Here is a 14462-nt window from a genome sequence, read left to right on the forward strand (position 1 = left end):
CAGCAGTAAGAGTCTCATATGCAGATCTTCAATAGTTCTTCCCATCTGTAGGTCTTGCAGGACAAGGACATTGCAGAACTTCAGGGACCATTCTGAAAAGGGGAAAGATTATCTTTTCCCTGTTGCCTGCATTCACCTGATGCAAAAACCGTTTTAATTATGATATAACAGGATCATCCTCACTACTCTGACTATCAAGAACAGGCACTGCTTTTGTGCACACAGAGACATCAGTAAAATAGAAGCTTTATTTACAGGATGAAATTCCTCCTTCAAAAAGCGCTAGAGATAAACCAAAGGAATATTAATGCAACATCGTGAATACCAAATGCATGAAATTCTGACTCAATAAAAGGCAGACAGCTGGGTATTCTGATAAAAATGGGCCTTTATTTTTTAATTCTTCCTTTCATTACCTGGATTCTGTGTTTGTCAGAGCAACAAAATATAGTTTCTTTGATACGCGACAAATCTGAAAACAATCCTGCAAGTAGCACAACACAAAAACTCCCACAAAAAGGGAAAGCTATAAAATTTGAGAGGCGACGAGGCTTTCAGAAGTGCCAGTTTCCCAGTGCAATGGCTGGAAGGGTGGCCTGGCCTGGCGGCAGTTCAATCATTTTGTAACGAAGGACAAATACTTTCAACATCCTGAGAAAGAGGGCGGGGGGGAAGGGGGGCACGGCTCCCTTGCTTTCCCTCCTCCTGCTATTCTTTCTCCTCCCTCCCCCCACCCCTTGGATTTTCAATAGCTCTTTAGTGTTTCCATCAAAGGCTTTTACCATTCATCCTCCCTTCTGGTGCCTGCCTTCCACCTGTCTATCCATCATAGCCCTAACCCAGGTCCTTTTTTTTCCCCCCTTTGCTATTTTTCACGCGGTGGGATTTGTTTATAAGCTTCTGTATTACCTAAGCTTGAGGGGAGGAGGCTGCTGGGAGGAAAGTGAGAAAGCAGGATTAAGGAGGAGTAATTCAGCTCCATTGCATTTCCATCTGAACGGTCATAAAATGTGCAAATCCTGTTCCTGGGAATTTCATGTCAGAGGCCTTCCCTGCCGTTGCTCTTCCCGTGCCCCCTCTCACTCTCCTTTTCACACAAAAACAAGTGTTGGGAAAGATGCTTGTGACTCCACGGACACCAAAGGCCACGATGTGTGTGCCAGCGGGGAGAAGGCTCCTACCAGCACGTGTGCAGGGCAGACACTCCAGATGTGACCATAAACTACAGATGCGGGGGTGGGAGGCTGCAGAGATAGAATTCGGCAGGACAAGAGGAGTAAGCGGGGAAAGGCTGTTTAATACGACAGCTCCCAACACCCCCAGCTATAATTAATTAGCCTGGCTACAAAATAAAAATAAGGTAACTTTTCAGGCTTTTTCACTCTGTAAGAAAATGATACAGAAATATATGTGATTCAGACTCCATCAGCTTGAAGAGTCGCTACTATCTCCTTTTTAGCTCATCTATCATCACAAGGCACCAAAATAGACACAGGACAGCTTTCTAGACCTCAAAGATCCAACAACAATCCATCTTTGATCAAACTGCAAGACAGAAAAAGGACCACCACCACATACAGGTCAACGAAGCTTTGCCATTGATTCAAGCAGAGTCTACGTGGTTGGATGTGGCCTCTGTGCACCCTTGCTACCTGACCAAACACATTCAGAACAGCAAGTAGTACTAAAAAAGGAGGTGGCCGTTAACATGTCCCCAACCCTAATGAGCCCACAAACCTTTTCTTGGTGGAACTTCCTGTCATGTCTGCTGGACTTGGCAACAGCTGGCAGCATTCTTCCACTTACGGACACATCTTGGAGATACTGAGGATCACCCAACAGGTAGCACATGTCAAAATAAGTTTCTTTGATTGGTAGTTATTTATTATTTTTAAATAAAACGAGAAGAGATTGAATGGGCCGCCCATCAGCAGCTCAGTTGGTTGGCAACTGCTTGGACAGTTTGACCATACATATGACAAGACAAAATAAATTTCACTTGCTTGCAGTAGCAGTTTGCTATAAACTCAGTCCATCAAGGATTTATAGTTCTAGCAGCAGTGGGATATATAAAATGAGAAGCCCTTTCATCCTTAAACTGCTCTGCAGTCTGGTCGAGATGATGAAGTCATTGTTTCTAAGGCCAGAGGAGAGCAGGAGTTCATTCAGCCAGTTCAGCCGTGCTAGGAGGAAGCGTGCAAATTGGGTCCAAAGACGAGAGGAGGCCCAGAGAAACAGCAGCCCTTGGTTTTGCAGAACAGTCAAAAAGAAATCCTCAATGATGCTAGCCTTGCTTTGCAGGCTGGAGGGGAGCAGTATTTCCATCAACTAAATCATCTGAACTCTTTGGCTTCCCTGAGGGCACCGCAACAGGACAGACTGCAATCGCTCACCAGAGTCACTCTCAGATGTTTGTGTTCTTCCCACCCACCAGCAGCCTCGAACCTGAGCAAGTCTTTGGCACAGCAGGTGGTATCCTTAATCCCAAGGAGGGCCAGCCCGAAGCGAAGATTAGCAGAAGAATTTGTTTTCATTAAAATCCAACCTACCATTACCATCCTATCTGATGGTGCGGGTTTAAAATGCGCATGTCCAGCTATTCTAGCAGCTCTGTTTCTGCAGGGAAAGGGCAGTTCAGCAACCCGCCTCTTCACTTTCTAATGTCTTTCTTTCTTTTAACCAACAAGTAACTAAGACAGACACAGCGAGGAATGTTAAATGCACCTCCTCCTGGAGAATTTTGCCAGCAAGTTCAATGGAATTGGGATTTTACCTTTATTATGTTTCTTTTGACCATGGAACTGGTCTGATTTTCCTCCCAGAGAAATTTTTTTCATGGGCCCGTGGAAAAAAAAACCAACAAAACAGAAAGAGACATACAAATAAACACTAATACGTGCAGGAAAAATACAAACCTTAGCACCATGCACTCCCTTCATTATTAGACAAAGGTTGGGAAGGGTTCACAAGTGTAAAATGCTCATGTGAATTATGAGATTACTGCTCAGTTTTCTTTCAAGTCGTGGGCTGGAAACAGATGGTGGCTGTAGCATTTATGACGGCACAACATGTTACTGCAAGCCTAGCCATCTCTCTCTCTCTCTCCTCAAAAATGCAGCTGCAAGGAAAGTTGTGGAAAATCACATTAATCGTCTCTTCCACCACACAGTTTTCCAGCCCTTCATCCCTGGCCAGCACATGGACAGAGCCATCTTGTATCCCAGTAAGAATACTCTTCTAATCCCTGTCCTGAATAGTTACCACTGACTGGCTTATTTAACAGCTAGTTAAAATGTGGGGTTTGTTAGCATCGTAAAAAAGCCTCCAGAAAGCAGGTCCTTAAGGTCAGAGCAGATGCCATGTGACCCCAAGCGCTCCATAAGGGAAACACTCAGAAAGAAGCAATCAGACTGTCTTTCAGCTGTTTATTTCAACATTCAGTTCAGGCCAAGCAGGTTGATTTATAGAGAAGCAGACAGACAGATACAACATTTGCAAAAGCATCTTTGTGACTTAGGAATCCAAATCTCACTTTCAAGCGTGAGTAGAAACTTTCAGAAGGGCAATCGCCTCTTGATTTTCAGTAACATAGCCTTCCAGAGACCACAAGTTTAGAAGTACTGGGTGCCTAAAGATACAAAGAGCAACCAACCCGATATTTAAGTATCTTGCCTGTACATAAGAAAAAAACGTTCAAGCCTCACTACCCGTGTGCTTCGGTCTTGATGGGAATGCCTTGCCGCCTACAGTACGTTCATACATACAGCAAAGCTATCCTTACAATCTGAGCGAAATACAAGAGCTGGCAGGTGGACACATCTCCCGTGGTGAAGAACAGCAAGGTAAGCGGCACGTGCGCAATACTCTGCGCGTGATAGACGTGCACCCAACACTGGCTGGTGCTAACTTGGGGACAGCACGTCTGGACTTGAAAACATGAGCTGAGCCTGGGGCACATCCCCTCAGCTCTCTAGTCACCATCGAGGGGCCTGCTTGCACCAGGGAACTCTTTAAACAGTAGAAAATTATTACTTGTCATCCGTAGGATCTCTGGGTGCTTTACAAATATGAAATATTCCTGTTTCACAACACTTCTGAGAGCACCAACTCACTAACAGCAAATCCAGTAGCTTGGGATTCAGGCCCTTGTCCAAAACCAGGATTTTAGGATTACTTCTTCAATTGAGCTAATTAAGAGTCTGTCAAATATTAATTCTCCAGACAAGTGTCACTGGTAAATCTGAGTATCCATTTTGCTATTCTCACTTTGCTGGCCTCACTACCTGATTGAGAACATCAGCATCGACTTTACCGTGTTCATCCTTAGCCATTCAAATGTATTCCTGCTGTCCTCCCTGCAGCTAGGTAAGATGCAGTGCGGTATTTCTGCCTTCTAGGGTGTAGAACAGGGCAACTGAAAACAAGATAAACTTTTAGCATTCCCTTTATCACTTTTTGCAGCTAGACTAGGAAGTTGCTACATAAATTCAATAGTGTACACACTTGAAACTTTAAAAAGCCTTTTCCCAGAGGTAGACTCTTTTTTGGTGATATGACCATACACATCCACTGCATTATCTATGGTAACTGCAAAAGCCCTGAGACTCTTCCTCTAAGATACAGAAGGTGCCTTTTTTTTTCTTTTGCAAACCTCATCCTGCAGAATTCATTAGTATCCTATGCAACAATGTACTTCCTGTAAGTAATGGGCTATAAAGTGTATTAGAAGTTTCCACTTCTGGTTTTATCTTTTCCTGATCTAGCCTGAAAATTCTTTTGAAGTTTCTCAAAGTGTTCTTCGTGTATGCTTGTTTTAGGAAATACCAGATCACTATTGGCAAACTTCTCCTTAATTAAGTGAGATAAAGGAATCAAGATGATACGATCTGCTTAATTTCCCACCTTTTTAAGGTACTATTTTTTTTTTCACTTGCCTTAGAAAAGAAACATGCTGAAGAAAATAAGGAAGGAAGAGACCTTAGAGGCCCAGAGAGGGCAAGCATTGCTATAGGCTTTCTAGTGTAGCTGAGCTCGCTGGTAGAAAGCCACTGAATAGTTAAAGCCTTCCCTCAATACTATGGAATAGTTTACTGAAAGGCTGCAGAACGCTTCTGAAACTAACATCACTCCAGGCAATGCATAAGAGGAAAAGACTAAGCTTACACTGCGTTAGCCAGTAGGCTCTTCAGGGCCTCAGCTTAGCAAGCCAACTCAGATCATGCCTAACTTTAAGCAAGAGTAACTTCAAAGAAACATCTCACATGCCTCAAGTTCAGCCTTCCACTGACTGTCTTGCTGAATCACAACTTAGGGGAACGCTGGGAGCTAATGGGAAACATTTGCACTTGCTAACTGCAGCTGCAAGGTCCCCAAACCCCTATTAGGTATGCAGACATAGCCTAACCGTTCTGGATCAGCCAGCAGGCTCTGCACAACAAATGGATACAAGCTGTTACACAAGCTCTTCTGAAGCACATGTAAGAGAAACATATCCCTCAATAAATAGTGACAATTTAATTTAAAAGCAGTATTTGTGGCAATCGGTAAGGTATGCAAGCTGAGCATTAACCTGCAGGACTCATACGTGGCCTGTTGAAGAAACCAGTCTATCTGGGATAAATTGCTTCTGTCATTTTTGTTGTGGAAACCCACTGCATTCAAGGGGAATTCAGATCCTGAACACATTTTTGAGTAGCTTCCTGGCTCCAAAGAGACCTCTGAGCATCTTACTTTACTGTGGGTGTGTTTGGACCAAGAAACGTCTTCACTCCCAAGTGCATGAGCACCGAGCCCTCAGTCTGCACGGGAATCTTGCTGTCGAGCAGATACGTCTCTCAATCACACACAATGCAGCATGAGACCTTCCTCTGTATGAGGGACGTGTTGGCGTCAGGGAAACATCAGCCCTCAAGGCAAGGGGGAAAGGGGGAAACTGCAGTGCTTAGTGGCAGCCAGGGAGGCTGTGTCTTCAGGCAGGACTGTTTGAGCACGAGAAGACCTATCTTGGCTTCCCTGAAGTGCTGCAGCATCTCTCCCTCCTTCTCTGGCCCCATACAGCAGACACAGCTGGGCAACAGGCTCCAGCAGAACAGGGCCCATAGCAGAAAACCTGACCTCTCGAAACTTCCCTGGTCTTCAGCTTGAACCAGCACCACCTTTATATAGAACAGACATGTAAAGCCAAAGTGCTAAGGAAAAGGTGAAGCATGGATCGAGTAAGGCGGACTCCCCACCTGAAAGATCAGGCTGTCCCAGCAGCGAACAGGGCATGCAACAGGCACTTGAAAAGTCACTGCTGGGAAACACCTACACCAAACAGCAGAAAGCAAACTTAAGGTTTGAGTGCTGCTACCCAGAGAAGGAAGGCAACACTCATGGTGACATCCCTGGGTCAAAATTAGTCTCTGTGGAACAAAGACAGAGGCATTCTGAAGCCAACTGAGGCTTCCTGAAAGTCTTGTAAAAATGAATTAAAATTGGATGCCCAAATTGCTTAGACTACTGAAAAAAATCACAGCTTGGGATGTCAGGCAATTCTGGTGAGCTCTTGATGCTTCACTGAGGTCTACAAGTTTGAGTTCATCCCCAAAGGGAGCTGAGGCCGCTCAGCACTTCACCCACAGACCCTCTGTGGACAGTCTTCTTTCTTGTGGTCAGACAGGGGATATCTTGAATTTATGTCTTGCTTCGCCCCTTGTAAGCAAACAAAACAATTTCTATGAGTTATTCTACCCACTAATTGCCAAGGAAAAGTCTGGTAACAAATGCTCTGCATTTTTGACAGGTCAGAGGCTTCCCTAAACAAAGTTGCTGTTTTATGTTTTCTAACAGCACATGTTCACATCCGGGGACCTCGGCAAATTCCAGTGTGGATGAGTCTCTGTGGGAAATTGCTTTTCCAGATTTTCTTGTTTTAACTGCTCCAGGAAATGAGTCTATTTTTACAACAACACTAAACAGCAAAATATGAAATCATTATCTGCTTTGTGGCAAGAGTTTCGGGTCAATTCTCAGGTAACTGTCATCTCCAGTGAAGTCAATGCAGTTGAATCTATTTATGCAAGTTAGTGATCTGGCCAATTATGTAATTGGTTGATCAGTTACTGGAACATAGAGCTACCATTGGCCTAAGGAGTGTCCCATTTTCATAAGTCTCAAAGTTCATCCAAGCCCTGATGTATCGATAAGTGAAGTATTCAAGTATTATGGACTGTAAAGATCATCATTAACTGCTGAAAGATTTAAGCATGAGCATTTTCTACGAACATCTACTTTGTCAGTGAATGATCAATATATGTAGTATACTTCCTGGATTCTTTTTTCACCTGCCAAATACACCAGGGTGGGATTTTCAGAAGTGTTTAAAAATGCTTTTCTTCTACTTATCTGTGATTGCTTTCAAGAATCAAGATATTTTCAAAATCCCCAGGGGATTTCAAGTGCTATGGGCTCAACTGCATCTCTGGGTGCTTCTGGTTTTTGCATACCTGATCTTAACAGCTACTCTCAATTTCAAAGATGGACAGTAAAACCAGTTGCCTGCATTATGCAAGATGAAAGATAGTACGTAAAGGCCAAAACACCACGTCTGATCTTGGGAAGATGAGTGTGCAACACTTGTTAGAAACTTGGCTCCTTATTTCCCTGTTTGAGGGACTACTCCAGCCTTCGTATGTGGATTTCTTTTCTGTTGAAGCACACAAGTCAGCCTTTCTTTGTGCATTTTTATCTAAGATCGTGGAAGACATTTGGTATGCCCAAGTATCGGCCCCAACAGAAATTTTTAGATGCTAAAACCTCAAACCAAGTCAGATTTGATGGCCTGCTAATGAGTCAAATACAATAATGACTGGATTCCCCTCTAGGGGAAGAAGGAACACTGGAAGAATGTGACACTGAAACCTTCAGTGACAGAAATTCTATCACCAGGACGTCGCCAGAATTTCATGTATTGATTATGAACGAGACTAAGAGTTAGCACGTCCTTAGTTTCAGGTTGGGAACTACGTATTCTTGACTTTACACCTAACTGAAAAGCTCACCAAACGTCGCTCAAGATACTAGCATACAGAAAACAAACTTAGAGACAATATCTAAGGAAAACAGTACCTAACCTATGACTTGTTCTTTGATTTACAACTGTGATTGCAGGCCCCACCTCACAGTCATATGCCATGATAATAGGTAGCAGTTCAGTGAGAAGCAGCCATAACTTTTTACATGTTGTAGTAATTCTGAGCTACTTCAGCACATAATTTAGCCTGATACAGCAAATAATTAGAATGACTAAAGGGACAGGTAACATTCCACAACTGAAAAATTAATGATCAAGCTTTTGATCTTTTCCATTTTATCTTCTAATTACTTTTTTTTCCCCCTAAACTAAAAGTTGCCAAATTTCACAGGAAATTTGTTCTCAGTATTTTTTCCCATCTCAAATTTGTGTGTTACGGGTATGACTCTGAGTTTTCAAATTATATTCTCTGAGGTATCCAAACAGATAATCTTAAATAGGCTCACTAGCACTAGTAATTGCAGTCCTGAATCCACCCACGCCAGGGAAGTACTTTCCCAAAAAAGAACAAACATGTATTTCAAAATGGCAACCTCCATGGGAGTAGAAGAGAGAGGAATTCTCCCAGCTGTTTTTCTAGTTGTATATTCTAGCCTTGTTACTTCATCTTTGGGGTTGCTTACAACATACTTCAGTACTCTAAGAGCACGAAGACCCCCCATCCCACAACTGGGATCCTGTGTCAGGAAGGCACACCCTACTCAAGAAGAGTAATAAAGCATCAACTCTGTTCCATTTGCCTGAGGTCAATGGGATGTTTGTCCGAAGTTACAAGCATGCTTAGGCACTGGTTTGAAGAAGGGCAAACACAGGCACCTCTTAAAGTGCTTTTCCACGTTAGGGCCTGGGAAAAAGAATCAGGATTGGGCCCATGGTAAAAACAGTTCCCTTAGGAAATGTTACCCACACCATAAAAGGAGTGAATGACACAGAACTGAAGGGACGTACAATGAAAATTGTCTACTGAATTTTTGTAAATTCCCATAAAATCTGAGTCTTGATTTGTTCTATGTGGATAATTTTCACTGTAAGTCACGAAAGGTTGACTCCTTAGAGATGCAGGAAATGACTAGCTCATGATAGCATAAAAGGCTGCATAATTGCATGGGCAGAAAGCTGGATTTTCATCAGTCACTACATTCTCTGATGATATCGCAGTGGTTTTTGATCATGTATCCGATGCACAATAATTAGGCAAAATGACTTACCCTCAATCTTTTCAGTATTTAGCTCTAAGGGTGCAAGGATTCATTCTTGGAAAGGGAAGATGGTCGTGTGATTTAGGGCACTGGATGAGCACTCAGATCTGAGTCCTATCCCTGGTTCTGCCATAGCCTTGCTGTGTGACCTTGCACAGTCATTTCTCCATGCCTCGGTCTCGCCTAAAATGGGATAACAATAGTTCTTTATTTCAGAGGAGATATGAGTACAAACCAGTTCAAGGCTGTGCCGCAGAGATGCTACAGCAAAGAGTGGCACAGAAAAGCTCAGACATGGAATAATACCTTGCTATTAAAATGTGGGAAAATACACAGCAATTAAATGGAATAATAAATACAAAACATAGGCTGATTTTTGAGGAAGGCAACACTGATAGGCTTTTCTCTGTTACCTGAAATTAAAGCAAACTTAAGTGGGATTCTTACGAGTTTAAACAATTTTTATCTGACTCTGTTTCTGAGATCTGCTAGTACTAGAAGCTGTGTTATTAAGAAACACCAAGAAAATTACTTCACTGAAAACCTCCACATTGTTTCTGTTTTAAAGCAACCATGATTTCCAGCCCAAAAGAGGGCCAGATAGATATTGAGTAAGATTTTCGAAGCCATGGAAGGGGCCTACGAACATGATTTCTTTCAATTTACAGTAAAATATGAGCATGCAAATCTGAGGTAGCTTTGAAACTTCATCTTTGCTTTTGGGTACACTTTCAAATTAAATTATAAATGGGGCCACTGATCTTAAATGAACTGTCAGATGTCTGGAATAGCTTCAGTGCCGCTGTTCCAGAGTTACACTGTTGCTGGAATTGGAAGAGCTTTAGCAGGGAGCCTTCAGTAATGAGTATTTTTCCAAATGCAAAGATGAATCCTTTTCTCTCCACAAACACCTGTCTATATAACAGCATTTGTCTTTCCTCTGGGGGTCAGTTATGGGCCTGTATGTCTGGGAGACAGGATCTCGGGGCACATGCCTAGATAAAGCAACTGATTTGGAGATAAAAAGGTTGTTCTGTCAGGCAGGAGGAGAGAGAAGAGATATATGATGAGACAGATCCTAGGAAGGGAAAATCATTTTTGAGAGACAGAAACAGAGGGATGGGAAAGTCAGGCAGAGAACAGCTGGAAAGTAGACCACAGCAATGCAACAGGGAACCGAGGAGGACAGCCAAGAGAACCTCATAGCCGGAATGCTGAAGCCCGCTGGAGGGAGGAGACCCATGAGATGCTGTCCAAGCAGAGTTAAAAGCCTAAGCTCAAAGACACGGAAGTGCTGGAGCTGCCCAGGAACCTCCAGGGCTGGAGAGGAGCAACTGCCTGTAGTCACCACGCACTGTCTAATAAAGCAGATGCCAAGCAGGACGGAGGACAGGAGAAAAGGAAAGCAAACTGGCACGTAATCCTTGATTTCACTCAACAAAAGCAACTGAAGGGCAGCTCTGGAAAGATGAAGCACAGAATTAGATGTAATGAATTGACTAGAGAACCAGTGATCGTGCACCATATTATAACACTGAGATTGTTTTCAGGCAGTCCCCTACATATACACTTTCTGACCAGAAAAGATCTCAAAAAAGATTAAATCAGACCAACAACTTCTGAATCTCTGGACAGAGGAAGTGACTGCAGAACGTAAAACAGAAAAACGTTTTATCCCCAAATATCTACCTACTATGTGCAAGGACAAAAACGACAAGGTGTTAAAAGGATTGCATGGAAACGTGACTTACAACTATCATCTTCAACTCCTTCATTAAGCCCCCATACTAGACCCCCACCCCACAAATAAAAGAGCTGTCAATCAGATATCTTGCAGCTCCAAATGCTCACACCCTTCCCTGTAACACTCCAAATGCAGCACTTTAAAAGTCCAGATGGAGTCCACCACCTCCAGTAGACAGTGGAAGAAGATATGACACAGCATTCACAAATGCACAGAGAACTGTTTAATTTACAGCCACAATGGTGAAACAAACCATTTCAGAGCTTGGACATTCAAAGTTAAGTCTGACACTCATTCTTATATTCACTTATTGTGCTTAAGTATTAGAGAACACAGGATTACATTAACCGTACACGACAATCTGAGATCCCTGCAGGACCGAGTAGTGGAAGGGATGAGCAAGAATGAGGGACCAGCCCCTCAAGTGGTGTAAGCTGGTACAGCTCCATTGCATGCAATGGAGTGATGGTGATTTACACCAGCTGAGGATATGGCCCTTGAAATGTCCAACTTAACTTTGAATTAATGTCTCCTGTGTCACAACCTTTAATGTTACTGTTCCTTCTGGTTGTATCTGCCACTTTGAAGAAGAAGGACTAACACTATAGCCTGTAATGTTCGAAAGGCTGGCGGGTAGTATCTCAGCTGGACTACAGTAAGTGACGCTCACACCGTGACACTACTCCTCATATCGTAAAAACCGTGGACTGGATCCTCATCTGATGTAAATTAGCTTAGGGGCGGCTGAAGTCAAAAACGTTTGCCAATTTATACTAGCTGAGAATATAGCCCTGAGATTTTTGCGTTTGCTGCTGCATGCCATATAAACACTGTGCTTGAGAACAAAGACTCACATGTGTTTCATTCCTGGTAACAAATTAACTCGAGACCACAAGTCTCAAACAAACGACTACTGGAAAAGACTCCACTCAGTCTTCATTCTCTCCTGGTTTTCTGAATTTGGCATAAAACATTTATTTGCTGGCACCAATAAAATGCATGCCTCTCAGTTTGCTTTTTTTTTCCAAGACTACTGTAGGGCCAGATTCTCTCGTGATGTAAATCAGCAGAGCTCCATTATATTCAATGGAGTTACTCCAGGGAAGCTGGCCCACAGATCTGAATGCAACCTTCTTATGCCAGTGCAACCACAGGACTCTCAAAAAGTTGTTTTTGCAAATTATTCCACTTAAGTGACTTCTGACATCCTTTCATACCTGCACAGTGTCTGAGTGGGTCACATAATGCTTTTCATCTACATGATTTTAATGGATATATGGGTTTTTTTCATTAGATATCTTTTAGACAAAAAAGGAACGGAGCAACATTATTGGCATCCCACTGAAACATAAATATATAAATTACATTTTATACACTTTTTTAAACGCAGACACATACATTCATGTGCATAACATTGTGAACAGTACACTTAGTGGAAAACAAGCACAGACAATCTTAGTTAAATGTATTTCCAGTTTTGGTGCTCAACAAATACACTGGGAAAATGATCACAAAATAGAACGGTGACTAACTCTATCTCTGCATTAGCATCTGAAGCCAATAATGCCTGTTAGCTAACATTGCTTTGTTTGGTTGAAACTGGACATAGCTACAGGAACAGGAGGGGAATGTTTGAACTATATTTAAAGAAACTGAGAAGTTAAAAATCTCTCTCTCTTCTGTTGTTTTAAGGTTCTGCAGTTCATTCACATTTGAAGATATTTTTTATTTGAGTGGAAACACTGTCTTCAAGACAAACTTTTTTGTGTTCCAAACTAAGAAAACTCTTTCATCTCTCTGTAGATGTTTCACAAATAAAAGAATCCAGTAGTTCATTTTACATATCCAATGTGATAATCCAAATAAAACAAAGGGTACATAATCCAAACTACTGGGGTGGGGCAGTGATTTTGGCCAAATGAGTAGCCATGTCATATCTGGCACAGCCCTACATTTCCAAAGCAGTACAGAAGGATTCAGCCATGTGGCTCCCACTGCAATCCATGGGGAACTGAACATTTAATCCTTTGGCACTTTGAAAACATAGGAGCTGGTGCCAGACTATTTTATCTGCCCTGCTATAGTTAAAATAGATTTTGATGTTATTTGGGCTATTCTACTACAAAAATATGACCACAAAATGCTTTTTTTTTCTTTTTTCTTTTTTTTTTTTGGTTCAAGAAAACATAGCAGGCTTTCTCAGGTATATAAAACTGTTAATTTTTAGATAAAAATACAAACTTCACCTTTACAAAAACACATATTTCTGTTGAATACACATAAAGCATAACATTTTACCAAAAATAAAGAATTTTAGGTTTTGTTCAAATATTTGCAGCAAGGTAGTTCCCATGCCACCATGACATTGTACAATGCAGATACAAGAATTTGTACATTTCACACAGCTCCAACATGTGAAATAAAAGTATCTGTATACTGATAAGAATGACAATTGCTAACACAATATCACTAGTAGGCAACTGGCATAATTCTTAAAGGAAAAAAAAGGATTTTTGCATGGATATCCTATGATTTGTTTACGCACATCTCTCTTTTTTTCTCTTTTTTTTCTTTTTATGTAATGCTTTAAATTACGGGGGAGGTTGGGGAACATAAACCAAGAAACGTCTAGAAAATTATGCATAGGTATACCATTTTTATTTTAATACATCTCATTAGTTTGCATCCCACTAGGAGAAATACCGTAATGTTTTGTGTTCTGCTTATTGTTATACCAGTCTTTTATATGTGTTATTGGCAAATGTAGTCCAAGAGATAATAAAAAGCTAGGCAAAGAGTAAAAAGAAAACTTAATAATCACTTTATGGTGTAAAAAAAAAAAATCCACTTAAGGCTCCCCAGAAGGTTTTTTTGTATAGACTTTTAAAACACCACCAAGCAAGGATGTATTGTTCTATAGTGTTTGCGTGGCATTTGATCATTTCATACATTCCTGCTTTTTTTGTGCCTGAAGTCCACCAGTGTCCATCCATCTTCATCAAGAACGCAGGCACATTTCTTGACGTAAAGCACCGTTGACTGCTCTGACAGAAATCCACTATTCACTTAGATTTTTGTCATGTTTTTGAGTACTTTTGGTATCCTCCATTCATTCAACTGTCTTTTTTTTCTTTTCTGTTTTTCTTTCTTTCTTTTTTTTTTCTTTTTTGGACAGGGAAGCTTCCTATTGTTTCACAGAGTGCTACAATACTTGCTTTGATGTCACATTAAACAAATGTACATTGTCTCTTTGTTCTCATTAAGTGTTCTTTTGAGCCAGTTTTTTCACACAGGAGAACAAATAAAGTATACAGTCAATAAGCACCATACATAGTAGGTTCAGGAATGTAACAAACCATGTACATCCATGTCCCAGAGAGAAGTTTTTTTTCTAGCTTATTTTCACCTTACATCTGCAGGAGAGAAAAAAGATACAATAACTCTA

The 14462-nt window shown here is 41.5% G+C and overlaps 1 protein-coding gene across 7 annotated transcripts in view; it reads right to left on the bottom strand.

The window, feature by feature from the left end:
• Positions 1–368: 368 nt before the first annotated feature.
• The window catches only part of PDGFA (platelet derived growth factor subunit A), a 37570-nt gene continuing 23476 nt past the window's right edge, over positions 369–14462 (bottom strand). For 4 of the 7 annotated variants that reach the window (XR_011329339.1, XR_011329340.1, XM_069810185.1 and 1 more), the window contains one exon: positions 11218–14430. Coding sequence is in view for 4 of the 7 variants with exons in the window: in XM_069810186.1 (XP_069666287.1) it covers positions 14420–14430 (11 nt within the window). In the remaining 3 variants the exon portion in view is untranslated. Of the gene's footprint in view, positions 3119–3411; positions 6694–9282; positions 9457–11217; positions 14431–14462 lie in introns of those variants that run through there. The other 3 variants (XM_069810182.1, XM_069810181.1, XM_069810184.1) reach the window with 3 other exon arrangements.

Source organism: Haliaeetus albicilla, chromosome 22, assembly GCF_947461875.1.
Source record: "Haliaeetus albicilla chromosome 22, bHalAlb1.1, whole genome shotgun sequence".
In the NCBI taxonomy this organism is placed as follows: domain Eukaryota; kingdom Metazoa; phylum Chordata; class Aves; order Accipitriformes; family Accipitridae; genus Haliaeetus; species Haliaeetus albicilla.